The sequence below is a fragment of the Saccostrea echinata genome, unplaced genomic scaffold (assembly GCF_033153115.1).
Source record: "Saccostrea echinata isolate AGI-Se365-2 ecotype Australia unplaced genomic scaffold, CSIRO_AGI_Sech_v1 ptg000001l, whole genome shotgun sequence".
NCBI classification, from domain to species: Eukaryota; Metazoa; Mollusca; class Bivalvia; order Ostreida; family Ostreidae; genus Saccostrea; species Saccostrea echinata.
Window position 1 is genome coordinate 46,553,803 of NW_026889750.1, and position 22,932 is coordinate 46,576,734.

General features: G+C 33.5%; 2 protein-coding genes across 2 annotated transcripts; one reads left to right on the top strand and one right to left on the bottom strand.

Annotated features, from left to right (window-relative positions):
• Positions 1–1,244: 1,244 nt before the first annotated feature.
• LOC133193008 (histone-lysine N-trimethyltransferase SMYD5-like) lies at positions 1,245–19,116 on the bottom strand. Its single transcript, XM_061329012.1, has 12 exons — positions 18,991–19,116; positions 12,876–13,124; positions 12,118–12,239; positions 11,746–11,815; positions 11,522–11,626; positions 11,265–11,327; positions 11,001–11,071; positions 9,842–9,948; positions 9,317–9,373; positions 9,114–9,208; positions 3,646–3,716; positions 1,245–1,426 (listed from the first exon to the last, which is right to left on the bottom strand). The coding sequence occupies exons 1-12, from the start codon at positions 19,048–19,050 to the stop codon at positions 1,321–1,323; spliced, it is 1,176 nt and encodes a 391-aa protein (XP_061184996.1). The 5' UTR covers positions 19,051–19,116; the 3' UTR covers positions 1,245–1,320.
• An 18-nt stretch (positions 19,117–19,134) lies between these two features.
• Positions 19,135–22,682, top strand: LOC133193019 (E3 ubiquitin-protein ligase TM129-like). The gene is made up of 4 exons (XM_061329023.1): positions 19,135–19,382; positions 20,329–20,800; positions 21,933–22,092; positions 22,415–22,682. Exons 1-4 carry the CDS (start codon positions 19,169–19,171, stop codon positions 22,664–22,666), a joined length of 1,098 nt encoding a protein of 365 aa, XP_061185007.1. The 5' UTR covers positions 19,135–19,168; the 3' UTR covers positions 22,667–22,682.
• Positions 22,683–22,932: the final 250 nt, after the last annotated feature.

Sequence of the window (22,932 nt, forward strand, 5' to 3'; positions counted from 1 at the left end):
CATAATACAAAAGCAGGTCTGCTAATAAAGTTGCAGTGATTACTCAGAGAAAATCCAACAGATTGTTGTAAGACCTGGCCTAGATATTGATGATGGTGGAGCTCTGGCATCTTTTTAATTTGCTTGAATTGTATTCAAAATTAAAATTTGGAGAACATTCTGCATCAAAAAGGGGATAACAATTCAAAGTGTTTCATCTTATTAAAAAAGTTTCATCGAACAACTTGCAGCACATAGGGTATAATAACTATGTTACTTTACTACACATATTGTGACTACATGTACAGTGAATAATTCACCACTCGTCAAATTCATGGTTCTTGGTGTCAATCGCTTCAGTTAATGTATATCCATTGTCAAGGTTTATTGGGGCATGTATGGAACATTATTACTTCAGCAATACTCAGAATTTCTGTGTACATTGGGTTATTTAACTTTAGCAATCTGCCTATCTCATATTCAACTTTTTTTTCTCAAACGATCTTCGTTAGGCAAGTGTTTCTAAACCGTTTCATTCCAAATAAATCTAAGTTTCTTTCATTGTGTTGTGTTGACACTTTAAATAAAATTTCCAAGTAAAAAAGTTTAAACATGAATCTAGATTTAAAAAGGCGTTTTTTCTTACAAATCACAATAAGTTTCTATAAAATGAAAGTATATATCATAGTACGAAGATTTAACAGATTAATTTTGAAAACCATCTGCTTAAATGTTAAATTTTAATTTCTCAAACTTGTGAAGAGATAGCGTGGAGACAGATTTCTCTCGTCACCTTTGTTAATCTAAAACAAGTGTACAACTGTTTTTTTCACGCCCCAAGGTGTGTTCACTAACGATTTGAAAAACTATATAGAGAAATGCCTTCCTCATAAAAAAAATACCTCTATCTGGGAATTCTCGCTCCGTGATCGGGAGGTCCTGTGTTCGAACCGCGACTGACCTAAGTCGATAAAATATAGGTAGCAACAGTTACTGTTCCTTCGCCAAGCGATCGGCACTTTGAAATGAAAGTTGCGGGTCCTTCGAATGAGACCTTAAAAACCGAGGCCCCGTGTCACGGCAGACGTGGCACGATAAAGATCCCTCACTGCTCAATGGCCCTGAGTGCCGAGTAATGGTCAGAATTTGAAGCCCTTCGCCGGTATATGGTGACGTCTCTATATGAGTGAAAAATTCTCGAATGGGACGTAAAACAACATACAATCAATCAATCAATCTATCTGGGAATTTCAATGAAAGTCACATTGACTAGATAATATACAGATTTATTGATTTTACATTTTAAAAAAGTAAATTTTGACTTTTCTTGCATTCTTTCATTTACTGATCCTCCTCCATGTCTTCTTCGTCCTCTTCTGACGTCAAGTCCGGGTCATCTGCCTCACTTAAACATTTTGGACATTCACAAATGAAAAGGTAATTTTCTCTGTAAAATTGAAGTGAATTGCATTCAATAAAATTATCATTTTATTAAATCATCTAAAACACAAAACACAATATTGTCTTCCAAGAATCTTACGTATCATTGTCCGTAACTTCGCTTGTTCCTTTTCAAAGTTGTGACAATTATGAAAACCGCAGAGAGAGAGAGAGAGAGAGAGAGAGAGAGAGAGAGAGAGAGGTTCTTTGTTGGAATGATCCTATGTGTTGTCATTCAAGTTCATATCAGTTTTTCCGCGAAGTAAAGAGATGAAACATCCACATCACATTCAAATCATTTGATACAACTTACCTCTGTGATTTTTATTTTCTAAATACAAATATGATTTTTTTTAAATACATAAATGTAGAATTAAACACTAACTTCTAGATGTGATCTCCACATAGTGGCAGGATATTGGACGTTATCATTTCTGACATCAATGTAACACGTATCTTTCATTAAAATTACAAATTCATTTTCAATAATCAATACTAATGGTGATGACTCTGAATTCTGTCTTAAAAAACTCTAAGTAATCAGCATATTGATATTGTCTGGTGTTAATTAAAAGTTCAAACTTGTTTGTAAATTGATCAATTATACACGATATAGGCTCTGTCAACTGTTACATACTCAAATTTATATCATGGTCCCCCTAATTGCAATAATCCCCAAGGATTTTAAAGTGCTAGATTGTAACAGTTGAGTAAAAAGACAAGAAAAATCCATTTTGAATTCACGTTATCTGTTCCTTTTAGTGTTTCAGTTCCTCCCATTTCCTTTATGAGAGTGAATTCAAATCATAAGCTGAACACAACTCGTAAATTGGCTTATGCCCTGTAAGTTTTCCTTTCCTTGATATCGGTACTGGGGTATACCCTTCGCATTCGTTATCTGATTGCTTTCTTGCCGCATGAAGCTACCTGGAATGACGACACGTGGCCCCAACTTCGTTGAGGTGAGCTAAAAATAATGGCCTAACAATTTATAATGAATGTCAGTCAAGATCTGACCTAATGGAAAGTTGTATTTGCTAACTATGTCAATTTATCGACCAAAGAATTTCCAAAATGTTTACTTTAAAAGAGATTGTTGATACCTTGTACTATCAATTCATCTATCAGTAACCTGCCTCGGTATAGAAAATGTTTGTACTTTGAAAATGCTCTTGTGTATCAAATTAACTGGGAAACATAAACATTATGTGAAGGTGATAATGGTATATTGCTACATATTAAGGAAAACTGCCGATAGAAAAGTTGAAATCATTACATCATTACATAATAATTCAATATGCAAGAGTTTAAGCAGCTTTATGCCATAAATACTATCCTAAGGTTTAATGCAATTGATCAAGTATGTTAGATGATATATATGGAGATAACGAACAGCATTCAAGCTCAAAAGTCCATTAAACAAAACAAATTAGGAGCAGAGCAAACACGGACCTCCAAAACATCAGAGGTGGGATCAGGTGCCATGGAGGAGTGAGCATCCCCTGCCGACCGGTCACACCCGCCGTGTGCTCCTTGTCATGATCGGGAAATAACGGGAAAATCCGTCAACAATTCAGTGTGTAAATCATGGCCTAACATTCAGCATGAAAAACTTCAGTCAGCATTTGACTCAATGATAAATTGCATTTGCTGACAAGATCATTGTATAGACCATAGAACTTACGAAATGATGACTATAAACGAGACTGCTGATATTCTTGTTTCATCAACTTGTTTGTCAATAATTTACCTCGTTTTAGAAAGTCATCAAGTTTATCATAAAGCTTGGTTGTTAGATTACCATTAACGTCTTTTTCAAGTAAAATATCCAAATATGAAACAGATGTGTCAGACTCGGTGGTATCTTTTATCTAAAGCTCACCGGGATATATCGTATCGACATAAGAATGGAAATAACCATTATTAATTTACAATACGTCGTCGATATATCTAAATGTCGCGTTGAAGGTCACAGCAAGTGTTTTCTTCTTTTCACATATAAGATTTTGGACAAATTCTGCTTCATATGAATACAGAGAAAGGTCTGCTAATAACGGGGCGCAACTGATACCCAAGGGAATTCCAATAGATTGTTGGAAGACCTGGTCTCCAAAAACCACATAGATATTGTCAATCAGAAACTCAAGCATCTTTTTAATGTCAACTTCAGAGTACTTGTGTAGTACTTGTAGATGTAATAATGTAAATTTATTTTAAGAGGCTTACTTGAGAATTTTCTGTCGACTGTGACGGCTTCGTGATAAATCACATTCACTAAGATAACCAATACAGATCTCCTGAAAAAAACGTTAAATCAAATCATGTTCATTCTGCATAAACTGGTACTTGGACATATTAGCACAAACCACTGGTATAGATAGAGAGGAGTTATTCAAATATTTCATTCAGTATTAACAAATCCATAATACTGGTATCGCTGAAATTACACATTTTTACTATGAAGTGTAATTAACTACAATTAAATATAAATATCCACATTTAAAGTACACAGCAAAAGCCATTGCATAAAAACAAAAAACAGTTTATAATGAACATTCAGCACAACCAAAAAAATTATCCTTGGAAAATGTTGAAAAAATCATTATATTTATTATCTAAACATTGAACATTTAAAACAAATCAACTCAACATGCTCAAGATTTATGCTCTTCTTTCAACTACAGTCCCTCTGGACACATCATTATTGGTGATGTCAATTAAGTTAAAAATGAAGACCTAAATGCAGTCATCTTACAAGGTCCAAAATAAAAGTAACCCAAATCTTTCAACTGGTACAAGAACTTCATTTCTATTATGAATTCTGTCGACGATTATGCCAGACATAGGGCTAAATATGAAAAAGAAGATCTGAACACTATGTCAGAATGAATTAAGTGTTGAAGAAATATGTTAAAGAATCGTATAAGAAATTTAATAGCCAATCTGCGAACCATCTATCCTTCCGTTTTCACTAAATCGTCGGTGACAAAAAATTAGAAAGACTACATGAATAATATGCTATGATTCCAGCTGACAAGACTTCTAACAATATCGTCTTTGTAAGGCTCATTATCATAACTGTATTTCATAAGAACATAATTTTAATTCTCGCAGCAACTTCTAAAGATGAAAATCACAATTCAGTGTTTAATACTTTTAACAATCCAGTCATCCAAGGTGAGTTCAGTCTGCCCTACTTCATAAAAATCCTTACAAACAAAGATACATTGCTGGGTTCAGCAAATACTCTACCAAATCCCATATTTACTCCTTACATAAATATTAACGGCTGTAAAGGAGAAACTTCAAACGTACTGTGTTAAGAATATTCTAGAAGTGGTGAAAATCAGAGAGGGATTCTCAAAAACTCCAAAGGCCTTTTAGATAATATAAAATCGCTAAAGTCTTAAAAAGTCAGTAACATCAAAACATACAACTTTTTCTACGTTTTATACAACCATTCCTCATGACAAATTAACAGAAATGGGCTTTTTGATATCATAGACCACTGTTTCTTCAATAAAAAATGTAAGGCGAAAATGTTCATATCTTGGTCATCAACAAGATTACCATGTTAAAAATCCCTCTGATTCTACACACAAATACTCTGAAGTTGATATTTAAAGGATGCTGGAGTTCCTTATTGATAACATTCATGTAGTTTTAGGAGACTAGGTCTTCCATTAAACTGTTGGAATTTCTCTAGGCAATAATTGTGCTCCTTTATTAGCTGACCTGTTATATTCTTATGAAGCAGAACTTATTCAAAAACTTCTACACGAGAAGAAAACACTTGCTGTGGCCTTCAACTCGACATTTAGATATATCAACAACATATTTTCAATATTATCAATTAACAATAGTTACTTCCATTCATATGTTGAATCGATATATCACAGTGAACTTGAAATAAAAAACAACATAGTGTCTGCCAAATCTGTTTCATATTTGGATGTTTTACTAACTATAGACGATAAGGCCAACTTACAACTAAACTGAATAACAAACGAGATGACTTCAGCTTTTCCATCGTCAACTTTCCTTATTTATATAGTAATATCCCGCTATCACCTGCAAATGGTGTTTACATCTCCCAATTTATGCGATACTCAAGAGCATGCTCCGAGCATGATTAATTTTTAAACTGAGACAGGCTAGTGACAGTTAGGTTGATGTTACATGTTATATTTGCCAACAAGGTCATTATACCTACCATAGAATTTACGAAATGACCTTGTTAGCAAATATAACCTATCATTGGGTCGTATTTTGGCTGATTTTTATACCAATTATTAGGCCTTTGTTTTTATACTGAATTTGACTACAGAATGTTCTGTCTACCTGATCAATATGTGTGGCTTACAGCGGGTGTACCCCGTCAACACGGGTTGGTTACTCCTCCTAGGTACCTGATTCACAGATTGGTATTGTTTATAGATTTTTTTAAGATCGATCACTGTTCATAATCTTCACCTTTTTTCATTCTTGCAATGTTGGGTATGTGGAATTTTATTTGTAATGTAAGTTGTATGGGAAGACCATGCCACCAAATGACACATCAATCTCATAAATCTTATAAACAATACATATCATGAACAGGGCTAAAATATTGACCTCTGGAGACAACAGGAATGGGTCAGGTTCCTTGGAGGAGATAGCATCCCCTGAAGATCTTATATATCTGCAGTGAGTCCTCTGTTTTTATCCCACTAACAGAGAAATTTATAGTCAAAATTAGCATTAAAACAATAATAACAATAAAGTACTACAGTTTACTACAGTTAACTTTAGTTTGCTATAAATTACTATAGTTAACTATAGCAAATCAACGTTTTCACTATGGTAGATCAAAGTATTTTTACTATGAATTTCAGATCATTATACTTTATTTTTTAAAATTCTTACAAGCAATTTTCTTACATAAATAAGAAATATTACAAGCATATTTACATATTATTTCAAAAAATTACATCATTGGTATGTAATTTAAGAAATATTAAGGCTCTAAATCTTCGAAAAAGTTCTAGAGTAAACTTTCATAGCAATATTGAAGTATCAAAGTATTTACTATAATTAACTAAAGTAAATTTTTGTTTGGGAATGGCCTTACAATGAAACATGTCCGTCAAAATTTGATAGAGCGGAAGCCTGTGTTGACTTTTAACAGGATGTTTAAAAACCATGCAACATCAACTTATTTGTCTGTGACATGCTCCGTTAAAAAATTGACTGTACTCAGAGAACATGCTTTTGCATACGGAATGAGTTGAGAAACAAAAATAACATGCAGATGATAGTGGAATATTAACAATAGAAGAGCTGAATACAATCTGGTTGTCATCAAGTTTAAAGTTGCAATAACATTATTGGCATAATGCAAAATATTTACTCAGTAAACCAAAAACAGTCCCAATATCATGGGGATCTTAGGGTCTTTGAATAATATTTAATTTAGATATTCTCCTTTTTATTCATATATTATTTACAAGTCAATGTTACTATTAAAAATTCCAAAAGTACTTTTTTGAATTGTACATTAAAAATCTGTAATAATTCTTTTATTCAGTCTACCTTTCAATTACATCATTTACAATGATTACGCTTAATTGGCAAATAACTAAGGGTAATAATTTCCCTTAAAGCAAAGTAAAAATTCCAAAACATGATCATAAGAAAACTGTGTCCTACTTCCAAAGCCCCTGACTCAGGGACCTTGAATTTCAAAATTTTGGGAAATACAACCTTGCTCATCATAACCATGGACATATGAGGGTTGTTCGGAAAGTTCGTGGACTATGCCAATCTTCGTTATACTATCTTCAAGAAATTTAAAATGAGCACTTTATCATATGTAAAAATATTTATTTTGTTTAAGTGTGAAGTTTCATTCCATGTGATTTAATAGAATTCATGTTATTTAATTTTAAAATCAACACGTTTTGTAACCAAGGAGCAAACTCAACAACACTGTAACATCAAAAATATACCGACATGAGTTTCTCAAAAATACTATCGCTATACATTTCACACAGTGTTGCCCAATTATGGACCAATATCAGAATACCAGTGCACTCATTAAAAACGTTTCTCTATCACTTGAAATCTATTTTGCTAACAATTGTTCCAGTAGCATTATTTTGTTTGTCAATTCATATTTTTTTCACTGCATAAGTGTGCTTTCACAAGATCAGCATCTGTTAAGCACCAAACTCTTAGCATGATGTTACTGACTTTTCAATGTTTTTGATAAGATTTTTACAGATAATCCGTTTTCTCACAGATCACCATCGTCTAAGCAGAATAGTCTATCATTTAAACACCGCTTGTACCATGTAAACACACATGCATGGCTCGCTTTTGACATATTTCCTACTTCCTCTGGCATTTTCAGAGTTTTTTCTGGAGTTTTCCAGAGTACAACACAAAATTGTATGTTTAACTGCTGCTCCATGACTTTCTACGAGGTCGTCTTTTTTGCCTTGTTCAATGAGGACTGCCTATCTTCTGAAACTGATTCCTTTTCAACGAAGCAAAATATTAAGTCATAATTTGGAATCAGAAACGATAAAACAATGCTTAATTTGAATGTGTAGAATTTTTCTGTTTTTGTGTCATTTTACAGAAGACATGACTTCAGACATTATTTAGCGTCTTGATAGTAAATTACAAGATTTTGACCTGCTCCATGATCCAATTTTCGCATTTTTAAAATCTAAATAAGTTTGAAATAATCCAAGATATTTAAAAAAATTTTAATGCACATCATTTGAATTTACTGTTGAAATATTTCTTCCAAATTTGGATATAATATGACGTTACGTAAAAAAGTTATGATGATAGTCCATGAACTTTCCGAACAACCCTCGTAGTTCGTCTAGCAGAGAAGAGGATTTTCAAAAAATCTATGCATATTCCCTATGTATATATATATATATATATATATATATATATATATATATATATATATATATATATATGATCAATAGAGCCCTTGCCCTAACTCCAGAAATTCACAATTTTGAAAGAGACATTCTCCTGCTAATCATAATTAATATGCAGTTAGTTTGTCTGCTAAATATACAGGGGGAGAGAAGAAGATTTTTGAAGAATTTATGCATTTTCCCTATAATTATAGAGCCCTATCCTAACACCAGAACCCCTCATCCTGGGTCCATGAATTTCACAATTTCTGTAGAGGGCTCAATGCTTATTCTATGTACAATCATGACAGCAGTAAGGCTGCTTGATCTCCAGTAGTAAAGTACAAGATTTTAAGATCGCACTTTGATGGTTTTAGCCCCATCTGTCAGGCCTTAATGTAAAGGGACCAATTAATTCACAATTTTTGTTACCCTTCACCTATAGATGTTATATGCCAAAATTGCTTGAAATTGGTACAATGATTCCAGAGATGAAGTTGAAAATGTTCAGATGTTGACACACGATGAACGGATGAAAACAGATAGCAATAGGTCACCTGAGTGACTCAGAACTGTGACTGACAGAGACTGAGTTAAAGATTCTCAAAATAAAACACAAATTATCCAAAACTGTAAGGTAAGTACCAAAAGGAGTAAAGATCATATCTATTAAAGATAAAATGCTTTTTAGAAATTTGATTGTTACATGTACATTGTATGCAAAAATTACACAAATCATTCAATGGTTAAAAGTTATGGTTACAGCTGACTAACCTGACCAGAAGGAATTCCTTCTTTGGCCACCACTGACATAATGTTATTATTGTATGGAAATGTGATCTCAGCATTAGGCTGGCAGCTATGGTTACCTAAAATGATCAAGCTTCATCTTGTCAGGGTAATTCACATAAAATACATGATTTAGTGAAGTCTGCCTCACAAATATTGGAGTAAATAGAGAGTATAAGGATACTCACAAGTGCTTTGTAGGAGGTACAGTCCTGAACCCTCACAATCCAGGAATGCACCAGACACTGTCAATTAAATTTTCAGAAAGTATCTTAATATTTATTACTCTGTAGCCAAAATGTTTAAGAAATTTCTAATAATTCCACAGAAACCATACTGAAGTTGCACTTTGCTTTTTTTTTTCATGTAAGCTTTTATATTAAAAATTGACAACAGTTTTTTTTTTTGGAAATGATAATGCTGAAGTGGTATGATATGTAAACTAGAGGATTTTAAAATTAAATGATTAGGTGGATATTAAAAGCAAAGCATATGAAGAAAAAGAAAATTTGTTTATGTAAACTTTTTTTGCTCACTCAGTTTTTAATATAATGAATCAATTTTAAATGGAAAATTGGACTTTCAATACAGATAAAAACATTTCATTTGGAAAATGGTCATAAAATAATAGGAATTTTAAAGAATTTTCCTAAAAAAAAAATACTCATACTTCATGCAAATACAGTTTAATGAATCACAAAACATGTAAATACCTTTTTCTAATTCTTCATACAGTCTGTCAATAAACTCATCCAATTCTTCCTTCTTTTCCTCAGATAAATCCAATTTTTCACATTTTTTTACCCAAGTACTTATTGAACTGATGAATAAATAAATAAAGAAGTAATCAAAAATTACAAAGTCCAGCTTGATGATTGTTTTCTTCTTAATATGGTAAAATCTTATACCAAAGAAATATTCTGAGGAATCCAATAATATTGTATACATTTTCATCATTTTAGGCCTTTCAAAAAACAACTAACAGATCACTAGCAGCATCTTTCACAAGGTTTTTAGTATATATCTCTAGATGCATTATGTATGTAAGTTTCTTGAAAATTTAGGTCAGTTGCAGCATTTGAAGTATGACCAGTACACTGGAGTAAGCATTCCTAGAAGCACATACTGTTTACTTCATGATTGGGAAACCTGGGTTCGATTCTCATTTGCCGTACCATGTCAAACCTAAACATACAAGTAGGTAGGGAATATCTCTTCCCCTAGTGCTTGGTATTAGAAGTGAAAGTCAGGTCTTTCAGATGAGACCTTAAAAACCGAGGTCTTGTGTCATGGTGGGTGTTGGCATGATAAAGAACCCTCACTGTTCAATGGGCCTTAGTGCCAAGTATAGGTCTAAATTTGAAGCCATTCACTGGTATATGGTGACATCTCTATATGAGTGAAAATTCTTGATGGGATGAAAAACAACATACAATCAATCAATCAATCTGCACATACATGTACAATGTAGTAGCAGACTACATAGGTTGGTAAAGTAGAAGATCAAGCAAGACTGAATTCATCTGTGTCATGGATCTCTATATGTATCTATTGTATATACAGGGAATATTTTGCTCCCATTTTATTTTGTCCTATTTAACCTTGTAGTCAGTGGAAAAATTCAGCTCAGAGTTTCTTTTTTAACATAACTGTGTCTGGCCAAATTTTAAAATTGAGCAAAAAAATTTTTGAAAGGGCAAAAATAACCCTGTATACTGTATACTTTATTTGCAATTCATCTAACACAAATACTTTTAAAATCAATGTTAAAAATACAAAACAAGTCATCTTTTACTCTGAAATTGATAACTAATTAAGGCTAACTGATCGTAAACTGATGAGATAGATTTTACATAAAAAATACTTGTATACCTTGATCCTATACCTTGACCATTCCTGCCAACAAGTGCAAACAAGGACTGAAAACCCTCAGGTGTGAACCACTGTAACAAAAATCAAGACCTGAATCAACAAATAAAATCATTACTCCATTTATACTTGTGTTTTAAATGTACTAAGATTCTTAATGCTATTAGTTATCTATATGAAGATGACTTAAATATACAATGACTGCTGCCTAAATCCATTTGAAAAAAGTGTGGGGAAAATGAAAATTGACAACATATTTGGCCTTACATGTTGGACAGAATCATCAAATAGTATTTCTGTCATCTGTTGTCGCAGCATCTCAAGGGGCTCCTAAATATGAAACAAAAGCTATAGGTCATGAAATACATAATATACCTACATATATACGTGTATACTATGCACAAAATTGTTAATTCTGCATGAAGAAGATACAAGTAATATATAAACATATAAAACAGAAAAAACTTATATAAATCTCACACACATACAGAAAATATTTTTTTTTTCAAATGATTTTCTTTCACCTGAAATTTGTCCCCCATCATTTTATGAACCAGTGCTTCTTCTTCATTCACTGTTGTTTTTACAAAGCGGGAAAACTTCTCCAACATGTCTGATTTGTTTTTACTCTGTAAAGATGACCAAAATTTCGAAGCATTTCACACTGTGTAATATAAATGTAACTGACATATTTTGCAATTGTGTAAATATAAAAATTTTATATTCTATAATTATCCTATAAACTAACCTGTTTGACTTGGGCTACCATCTTTGCTATGAGCATTATACTACAAGTCTCTGGTGGAAAGTGAAGGTTTCTAAGAAGAATGAATTCATATTTTAAAACAAATATGTCTTTTCTTCAATCTAAACTTTGAACATTATTATAGAAGTCATTAACATAGAATGTTCTTGTATTATTTTTTTTTGACAGGAATACATGTTTCTGTATATACACATATCAAATCAATAATATTGTAAAAAAAAATTTCATTGAAACACATTACATTTCGATAAAGAGCTAGATATCTAAGATAATTTTCAAATGATGCTTCAAGTTAAGAGTGCTCTTATCAAATCATTTTGAAATTACTGATGGTCAGACAATTTTGTGATTTACCTCCACATGTCCTGTAATTTATTGAGAGGATGGTTTTCATCCTCTCTAGATGACCCCATACACAAGGTCTGATGGTACTCCTCCCAGCCTCTGTTTTGACAATCCTGACAGCAGTAGGTCACCTACCAGTAAACATGATATGTTGTACAATAAAGTGATTGTCACTCCAATCACTTTACATAGATTTAAATTTTTATCTTTATATATTTCTATCTGTTATCATGGTTATCTTTTGAATACAATTACTATGAAATCATTGTGTGTGCATGCGTTTGAGGGGATGTGTGTTAAATTTTGTTGTTTCTGGGGGTAAAAAAAAGATTCACAAACCTCCAGTTTCATCACGTTTGGGTTGCATTCATGTACCATAGTTTTTCGACCATGAAATTTAATCCTTGGCCACAAAAATTAATTGACCCCATGAAAAAACTGATTTTTACAGTATGCCATATGTTAAATTTTCTTAATACATGACAGTTTATGACAGAAAAATAAATTTATATAGATACTGTATACAGGGAAATTTTCACCCCCATTTTATTTTTGCTCTTTTTACCCTCATTGTAACAGGGCAAAATTAAAACAGCGTGATTTCAAGGAAGACAACAGTATCTCTTAATCACAACTGTGCCTGAGTGACTTAAGCACAACTGTGCCTGAGTGAATTTAAAATGGGCAAAAATTGTTTCCAAATGTGAAAGGACAAAAATAACAAAGAGCCAAAATAACCCTGTGTACAGTACTGTCCAGTAGCCAACCTGACACTGTGGACAAGCAGTATATTGTGATGGGTTTGTTTCATCACACTCTGGGTAGGGTAATGTCAGTGCTTCGTTTTCTGTCAATCGTCGACTCTGATTCTCTGCAGTCTCCAGTGAACGTAGACAGTATTCACATGCCTTGTACTTGTAAAATTCATTCCAAAGAAACTGAGAACTGACAAGAGGTCTCTCTTCAAATAAGACATCTCCTTCTTCAAAATTCTGTTTAGCTATCAAACTTTTGCCCTAGAGAGTTAGAAAAAACAATTTTTTTTTCTGATTTTCTTCATAATTATCATACATATATGAACATTCAAGTTATATTTATGGATTTCAACATTTTATACCTGTGCAAATCTCTTCTATATGTACATATACTTGCCATTTTCACAGTATTTGTGTTTTTTCATACTCACTTATGTTATAAGGCACTCTGCATCAAAATATATGATTAAACCCTTAACAATTATGACCAAATTACAACAAAATGATACCCCTAACAAGTTAAATGATATATAACACTCCCATGTTCTAGACAATAAAAATATTAAAGATTTACTACCTAAAATAAGGGGTATATTTTGCGTTATGCTGTTGCAGCTGAAAAATGGCTTTGTTTTCCAGTTTTTGTTTCAGGAGATTTACAATAGAAACTCTTAGTGATAGATGTCAAATCATTGTGAAATTATCCCTCTTTTATATGCAATTTACTGTATGTAAATCAACAAAATATTAGCAAAATAATGTTTAAATATGTGAAAATGCAGATACGTTATGAAATTTAATAAAATTCTACTGTTTGAACTTGCAGTTTAAAAAAAATATATGTTAATGCATTACTCTTACTTTAGGTTCATTTTAAAATTAGAGTTAAATGATAAATGAAACAATAAAGAAAAGTTTGAGTGGATTCTTCGAAACTTTAGAAAATGACACATTTTCTTCTTACTGGCATAAAAATGTCCCAAAATTCTGTAGTGTCCGCAACATGTGCTTATTCTGGAATGCATTATGAATTATATTTCTTTTATTTTACATGTAAGAGGCCAGTACAGCTACTAATCTATCTACCAAAAAATATCAGACTTTAGCTCAGTGTTGCTTGGAATTCTGGCAAATATATTGTGTTTTGTAGAGTCCGCAACGCTGTAGAGTCCGCAACAGCTCTTTAAATTCACAGTTTCTTCAAAGAAATGTAACATGATTTCAATTGATCATCACTATAATTGTCCAAATATTCAATACAAATATGTAAGGTTACAAAACTTAGTGGAACTATAACATCATACTTTAAATAACACCCATAACGACTTGTTTATACATAATATTCAAAATCTTTCAATTGTCAGTCTTATGTTATATATTGAAAGTTAATTTTCATGTGGTATTTAAAACTGAATAAGTGGAAACTAAAGAATATATCAAGATGTTAATTGTTAATTAATAAGTCTAGTTTTAATTAATACAGTTGTGTTGCGGACACTACAGTAATAACTATATACCACTTTTATTTATTATTTTCACTTTTTATTTCATTAAATATTTTTGAAATGTAAAACACTTCTCTGATATTTTGCTCCTTTGATAATACAATTAGTTAACTGGATTAAGATAACAAAAGGTGATTTTTGTACAAGATAACACTTCAAACTTACTGGTATATATATGGGTTTTAATTTCCAGGCCGGAAAGCCATTTTTGACTAGCCTTCTTTATTTCCCTATAATATAACACCATTTACTGTACATATAGAACTAGTTAGAGATTAAGATTTTCAGCTTACTCCATTAAAACCAAATATGGTGTCATATAGCAATATTTCAATATATTGTAGTGTCCGCAACAATTTCAATACTGAAAAAAGAATTATGGATGCCTCAGTAAATTCTTTAATTCATTGAATTTATCTATAAAACTATTTGTTATAACTTCTTTAATTGTATTAAAATAAGTAAAATCATAGACTTTTTTTAAAACTGCAAAACAATTATACATCAAGAAATAATTAATGCTCCTTGTTATGTGGTTATTTTCATCTCAATAAACCACATTCTGCATCTTTTTATATGGTACATTTTCAAGAGTTGATCCTGTGGTATATAATTCAGCTAGAAATGAACATTTATCAACAATCATTTTTATAAACATAGGTAATCAAAGATTACTAAGCTCACCTCGACGAATGTTATCTATAAGTAAGGTAAATCTCACATCATATTTTTTTCCTAGTTAGTGTACATTCCAAGATTAATATCCATCAATATTAGATTCAGAATCCAAAGTAAGTCTGGAACTGTCCATCTCTAGATACATCATCATTCATGCTAATTTGGTTAAAATATGGCTAAAATTCACTCATGTGGAAAATCTAGGTCAGATCCAGAATCCAAAGCAGGTTAGTTAGTGTACATCCCTAGATGCATCATCCATGCAAGTTTGGTCCAGGTAGGGCTTATATTTACTTGGGAATGGACCTGCTCCAAAAAAACTTTAACCTGATCAATCATCTGGAAAATCTAGGTCAGATCCAGCATCTGAAGCAAATATGGTAGTGTCTATCCCTAGATGTATCATCCATGCAAATTTGGTCCAGGTAGGGCTTTTAGTTACTTGGGAATGGACCTGTTCCAAAAACTTTAACCTGGTCACTCATCTGGAAAATCTAGGTCAGATCCAGCATCCCAAGCAAGTGTGGTAGCGTCCATCCCTAGATGCATTATCCACGAAAGTTTGGTCAAGGTAAGGCTTAAATAATCACTTGGGAATAGACCTGCTCCCAAACCTTTAATCTAGTCACTCATCTGGAAAATGTAGGTCAGATCCAGCATCTGAAGCAAGTATGGTAGAGTCCTTCCTTTGATGCATCATCCATGCAGGTTTGGTCCAGGTAGGGCTTATAATTGGGTACCTGCTCCAAAAACTTTAACCTAGTCACTCATCTGGAAAATCTAGGTCAGATCCAGCATCTGAAGCAAGTGTGGTAGTGTCCATCCCCAGATGCATCATCCATGCAAGTTTGGTCAAGGTAGGGCTAATAGTTTCTTGGGAATGGACCTGCTCCAAAAACTTTAACCTAGTGACCCATCTGGAAAATCTAGGTCAGATCCAGCATCCAAAGCAAGTGTGGTAGTGTCCATCCCTATATGCATCCTCCATGCAAGTTTGATTCAGGTAGGGCTTATAATTACTTGGGAATGGACCTGCTCCAAAAACTTTAACCTGGTCACTCATCTGGAAAATCTAGGTCAGATCCAGCATCCAAAGCAAGTGTGGTAGTGTTCATCCCTAGATGCATCATCCATGCAAGATTGGTCAAGGTAGGGCTTATAGTTACTTGGGAATGGACCTGCTCCAAAAACTTTAACCTAGTGGCCCATCTGGAAAATCTAAGTCATATCCAGCATCTGAAGCAAGTGTGGTAGTGTCCATTCCTAAATGCATCCTCCATGCAAGTTTGATCCAGGTAGGGCTTATAGTTACTTGGGAATGGACCTGCTCCAAAAACTTTAACCTGGTCACTCATCTGGAAAATCTAGGTCAGATCCAGCATCCGAAGCAAGTGTGGTAGTGTCCATCCCAATCTGCATCATCTATGCAAGTTTGGTCCAGGTAAGGCTTATAGTTACTTGGGAATGGACCTGCTCCAAAAACTTTAACCTGGTCACTCATCTGGAAAATCTAGGTCATATCCAGCATCCGAAGCAAGTGTGGTAGTGTCCATCCCTAGATGCATCATCCATGCAAGTTTGGTCAAGGTAGGGCTTATAGTTACTTGGGAATGGGACTTGCTCCTAAAACTTTAACCGGGACGCCGACGCTAACGCCGACGCCGACGCCAACGCCGGGGGTATAGCATAAGCTCATCTCGACTTCGTCGAGGTGAGCTAAAAATGACAAAAGATTATTCTTATGGTTACTTGTAGTGTCCGCAACAAAAATGTTATGCATTTTCAAAGGTAGACAAGATACAAACGAAGATATCCAGGATGTTATGACAAATATATTTGAAATATAGAAGTATTCAATTTAATTTTCACATGATAATTATATAGGTCTTATGTGTGATTGTAAAGGTAGATAAACTTAAGGAAGGGAGATAAATTAGGCAAAAAAATTAGCAAGTCATTAATGTGAATAAAATTTTTTGTTTTCAAAGAGAACCATAAGATTTTTCTTTTATTTCACTGCGATTAGGTACATAATCGAAACCCGCAAGAAGTTTGGAATAAATAAATATCTTTAATATTTTATTTTAGACATAACAGGTGTAATGTAGTGTCAGCAACACAAGGTCTCGCCCAAAATTTGACTTCGCATAACTTTTTTTGTAAGAATGCTTATATAAAAAAAATTTGGGACTCATTTGCATAGGTATTGTACTTTCTAGAAAACATGTCAATAATGTGTTGTTTGACTTTTTATTTTTTGGTCCAAGTGCAACACAATTAGCACAAATACTGTGAAAATGGCGAAACATGTAACTTCTACCTCTTACCACTGACATGAAACAAAGAACATTTCAAAGTTTATTTTGGTTATCATATTGAATATGCTGAATTTCATTCAAGAGTATTAAAACAAAGTATTGTTTTAAAAATTATTCAGTAACATCTCTGCACCAGTAAGCTTATAATGACATGTTACGACATGAATTTTTCAATAACAATTTAACATTAATTTACATGCAGTTTGAATTAAGGTGTAAAGTTTATGATACTCTCCCCTTTGTGACATCTCAAGCTAACTGTGATTTGACATCATATTCCATTACAACAGCTAGTGTGTTCAATGGTGAATGTCTAGGGTGCAGCTGCTATATTTTATTTATATCTTCCATGCAGATTCTGCACTTGTATTTCTTTGACTGAGGGGTGAATGAACAGAAACATTATATTTCCATTGAAAAACGTCAAAATGACAAGACTCATTTAATAAATATTTATTTTGATCTAGCATGGTTCAACAATAACATTTAATCGATTGTTCATGATTAGTTTATTTTGTGATCTGACAAGTCAACCTCTGGACAAACTTGTTGGAAAAGTGACTCTTTTACCTTTATGGAATATTGTGAGTATGATTTTTATTTTAAAATCCTACATTAGGGGATGACCATTTGATTCGGAAGAGGGAGGAGCAAATTTTTCTGAATCGGATCAATTATTTTCATGTTAATGAAGGACAGATTATTTATTTCCATGATGATCAAGGACAGAATATTTATTTTCTTCTTTACTGAAAAAGTCTGACAAGGACAAAACAAAACAAAAATTGCCAAATTCTAAACGTCTATTCTTGGGGGGGGGGGGGGGGGGGGGGGAGTAGCTCAGTCAAGGACAGATTATTTTCTTAAACCAGTCTAGCAGGGATTATTTATTTCCAAAATTTTCAAGGACAGATTATTTGTTTCCAAAATCTGCCAGGCTCCCCTCCCCCACCCCCGAATCAAATGGTCTAATCATCCCCTAATTCATTAACCATTGACACTGTTGTATTGTTTACAATAGCAAAAGCTGCAATCCTTAGGGTTCAGTTTCGTTTCATTGGATATAGTTAACTAACAAGGGTGAATGAGACTAGGTTACATACAGTTCCACTGTATTTTATATCAGTTATGTATATTTTTTGGTTTACAAATCTCTACATGTATCAGTTAATATTATCTATAACCAGGGGCCTATATACTAAGTACTTAGTATATAGGTCCCTGCTATAACTATCCCATTTTTGAAAATAAATTTCTACTAATTTCTTTACATCTGTTCATAGTTGGACAATTAAACAATGAATTCGGACATGTAACACTTGTTGGCAACTTTCCCGATGGACAAGTGGATATTTTAATTAATGTTGAGCCCTGTCGAGACATCTACAGCCGCTGATACTAAAACAAGTCCCACGGAGAAAATAAGTCCCACATGAGTCCTACGTGAGTCCCACAGCAAAGGAGCTACAGCTGGTGATAATCGTTACTTTTCGAATTTCCTCAGAAAAGGATTCCACCTTCCATTGTAATTGTTAGAAATGACAGGTTTAAATAAACCAAAATAAATGACACTTAGCAAGAGGGGCGTGTTTATCTAAATAGCAATATAAGAATCTACACCAATACCTTTTTAATGTTCTCGAAACTAATCTCAACCATCTGTTCTTGTCCAATGGAAGCTGCCATGTTGTCTACTTTTCATAACTTCAGCATTTAAGAGTTCTAATACATTAAAAGTGAAACTAGATTTCGCCAGTGTTGCTAATTTTTTTGTCACACGTGGATATATCATTCTCTTGTAACGATGGGCAATGAAGAAACTTTAAATGTCATATTTACCATAGGGTATTCGTTTTTTGTGTTATGTTTTGTTGCACCCCCAACTGAATTTGTTTCAGCAGGTTTGACAATACAGAATGTTTTATCCAACTATCTTGGCAGTGAACAGTTACATTTTATCGATTACCATATGAAGAGGACAGCTATTACATTACTAACTCATTCACTACTACCGTTAGGTAATTATAATTGAATTTTTTACTTGCTTTTCGGGAAGGCTATTTTTATGGAGTGGTGGTGTTATGGATTGTTCAGCAGGTCCAGTCCTAAGACTATTTCTAGCTACGTAGCTATTTATAGCTTCCTAGGTATTTAAACCTACTTCAGGTAGCTATTTTAACTTACTTTTTGCTTTACTTTCATTTCTTGGCCAAAGGCGGCCTAGTATGTGGGAATGTCGCAAAATGGTTAAGTACCAATTTCTTCATACAGTCACTCTGACAATGGAGATGACAACAATTTTGGCCAAAAAATGATTACTTTTAAAATTTTAAACTTATCAATTATGCATCAATATCTACATCCAATTCCATTTTCTAGAAGCCTAAAATGTCTTACAAATCTGTATTATTTTTAAAACTACCGTCATGCATCCTTAGATATTACAAGGTTTGGGGACAATGATCTTCATGCACTTCCTCTTCAGTCTCCACTTTCATAAAGTTAATGGATAATTGCTTCAGGTACCTTAGATATGTATGTCTGAATACCAATTTATCAAAGAACTCATAGAGGTATAATGTTTAATAACAGACTAATCTGTTATTTTTTTAAAGTTATTTTTCTTGTGTCCAGCACTGCATGCAAGGCTAGGGTGCAAATTTAGTGATAAAGATTTAAGCGGACTTTTACCAAACCCACTGAAATATGCCAAAGTTAGCACTCTGCTAAAAAATCCTGCTATACAGTATTCTGTTTAGCTGTTTAACTAAAGATGTTGAGTACTGAGAGCGAGATGAGAGCAGAGAACAGTATTTGTAAACATGCTTATGTACCGTTACATGTATATGTTATCAATAAAACCATAACTACTGAGGGTGTCTGATGATTACAGTCAATTCTGATTCTCTATTGTCCTATTGAATTACAGACTCTTCTTAACAATAATAATATTTTTTATTTCAGGATACTACATAGGACTAGGGTTGTTTTCACCAAACCTTGGTTTGTTTACTCCATGGAAGTTAGGATTTCTTTGGAAGAGCTATTTAGTCTCCTGTGTTCTAGTTATTTTGACAACATCCCTGCTCTTCTACCTTTGGACAAGAAATAAATACAACAGCCATCCCATAGCAAAAGAACTAGCACTGCTTGGGAATGGAACCTCCTGGAGGGCTGTGGCTTCTTCCATTAACATAGAATTTAGGAGGGTAGATAAATTCACGACAGGTGCCCCAGGGCGTAGAGTGATTGTGACAGACTCATGGGTGATGAAAACGTCCACCTACTATGTGTACATTGCACATCAAAATGATATACATCTATCCTTATCCAAATCTGAGGAGCATGATATTCATTATGAAAGTATGACATCTGTTCAGTTCCTCAAGTTTAATGTGATAGGTATCAATCCAAAGCTCAAGCCATTTACTATCAGGTGAGACACATTCTATTGAAATTTAAAATAAATATTTACAATTGTAGTGTTGTGTTTATTTTTTGTTAGTGATGACTTTCTGAATTAGACCTCTTCATGAAATTATACTATGAAAATATTTATAATTTGAAATGTAAAAGAAAATATAGACCTAAATGAAAAAAGATTGACAAGACTTTACAATTTTAATGCTAGTATAACAATGTTATCAGCACACACCAAGTCTATACTAGTAAATCAGATATTATATTCCCCCAAACCAAATAGCATAATTTAAGGAAGTTAGTATAAAGAGAGAAAACACAGACAGAGATTATATTAGGGAGATTCCAGTATGGAGAAAAACATAGCTAGCATGGCCAGCTCTCTCTCTTCCATCTGTATGTTGCATGGCTTTGTAAATGAGAAGTACAAAGGAAATTGTCAAATAACTTATTCCCCCCCCCCCCCCCCCCCAAAAAAAAAGTGGGCCTGAGTCGGCCTGTCCAAATATCTGTGGGGATCGAGATGCAATGTTAACAAAAATGAAAGTAAAACCTAATCTGATATGTAATGTATTTACTTGTATGATATGAGCCCTTATAAGTGCTCATTTTTGTTATTCATGTAACATTTATCAGGTTGATAAATCAGTTGCATGAACATCAGACATGTGCTTTTTGTAAATCATTATATATCACTGTAACTGATAAATAGAAAAATGCAGTGAACCAGACTAGGATTCAAATCCAAGCCCCATGAATCACTGGTCAGGTACTCTACCAAACAAATTATCTGACCACTGATAATTGAACGCGTCTGACTGCCACATTCCTCCCTCCTCATCCCCAAAGACAACAACCCAGACTCTTCCCCCAGCAGGTTTTTCACCTGTACGTCACATCCAGGGCATGGCACATTAGCACAAAATATAACTGGGAGGAGAAAAATGCAATGGACCAGACCAGGATTCAAACCTAGGGCCGCCTCCCAAATCACTAGCAAGGTGCTCTACCAATTGAGCTATGTGGCCACTGACAATCAGACCTGCCTGACTGCAGCATCATAAACACATTCTGAGACAAAATAATCTCCATCTGTAAGCAAAGTGATTTAATTTTTAAGATTTTATGAAGTTCCTATACTATTTCAGGTTGAATGCCTTAGAGTATAGAGATCTGAAAGACAAGTTGACAACACCTATTGTCAATGCCAGGAACATAGTAATAAAACAATCCCTCAGTGACCAGTTCCTGGAGGCCTTTAGACACCAAGTCAGCCTGAACCAAGTCTTCAATATGCCAGAAGGAATGGTAAGACTTCAATAAAAATGTGGTTTAGTTAATAACAGTTATATATCATATATGTAATATCAACAATGAGTCAGTGCACTCCATCCACCTGAAGTAAGAATTTTATTTGGGAAAGTAAATTGACTTAAAATTAATTATTTAAGGAGTGTGTTTTTGTTATGGTGTGTATGAAGTGAATAGTGAACATCATTGCATGGGATCATTCGTATGCAAATAATAAAGTGATCCCATGTCAGATAGCACGTACCACATACACGATGAAACGTATCAGTAATCTGGAGAATATTTGAATAAGAATCAATTTTTTTTTTTGATATTCAAGGAGGCAGATACTTGCATTGGGTGTATGCAGAAGGAATCGGACATTAAGTTAGTGAAGTTGTGCGACAGTGTCGGGGCTGATCAGTGTGTACAGTGCTACTGTCGACCCATGTGGTGTTTAGAATGCATGGGAAAGTGGTACGCTAGTCGTCAGGACCAACAAAGACCAGAAATCTGGATGTCAGGAAACTCGCCATGTCCAACATGTCGAGCTGTGTTCTGTGTTCTAGATGTATGTCATATTGTAAAATGAAGGTTATCTCTGTCAATATTTGTTTTAATTATTTGATCATTTTCATTTTTGGTAGTCACAAGTAGGTTAAATTTATTACCAAGATTTTGTGTCAGATTAAAGCAGGTTGGGATGCCATGGTTACTTTTTAAAGTACTCAATTTTATTAAAACACCAACATCTACATGTAATTTGTAATGAGACATTTATTCTACATTATTTTTTTGATTTTCCAGTTTAAACACATTGTAAATATTTGCAAAAAAATTAATTACCTATGATTAGAT

Bases quoted from the DNA above. Each gene is read 5' to 3' on its own strand.
- LOC133193008 (XM_061329012.1), bottom strand. From the start codon at position 19,050: ATGGCAGCTTCCATTGGACAAGAACAGATGGTTGAGATTAGTTTCGAG. The intron at 12,240-12,875 runs GTTGGCTACTGG...GTTTACTGGTAG, and splicing joins CTGCTTGTCCACAGTGTCAG to GTGACCTACTGCTGTCAGGA. The intron at 11,816-12,117 runs GTAAATCACAAA...CATTCTTCTTAG, and splicing joins AAATTACAGGACATGTGGAG to AAACCTTCACTTTCCACCAG.
- LOC133193019 (XM_061329023.1), top strand. From the start codon at position 19,169: ATGGGCAATGAAGAAACTTTAAATGTCATATTTACCATAGGGTATTCG. The intron at 20,801-21,932 runs GTGAGACACATT...ATACTATTTCAG, and splicing joins CTCAAGCCATTTACTATCAG to GTTGAATGCCTTAGAGTATA. The intron at 22,093-22,414 runs GTAAGACTTCAA...TTGATATTCAAG, and splicing joins TCAATATGCCAGAAGGAATG to GAGGCAGATACTTGCATTGG.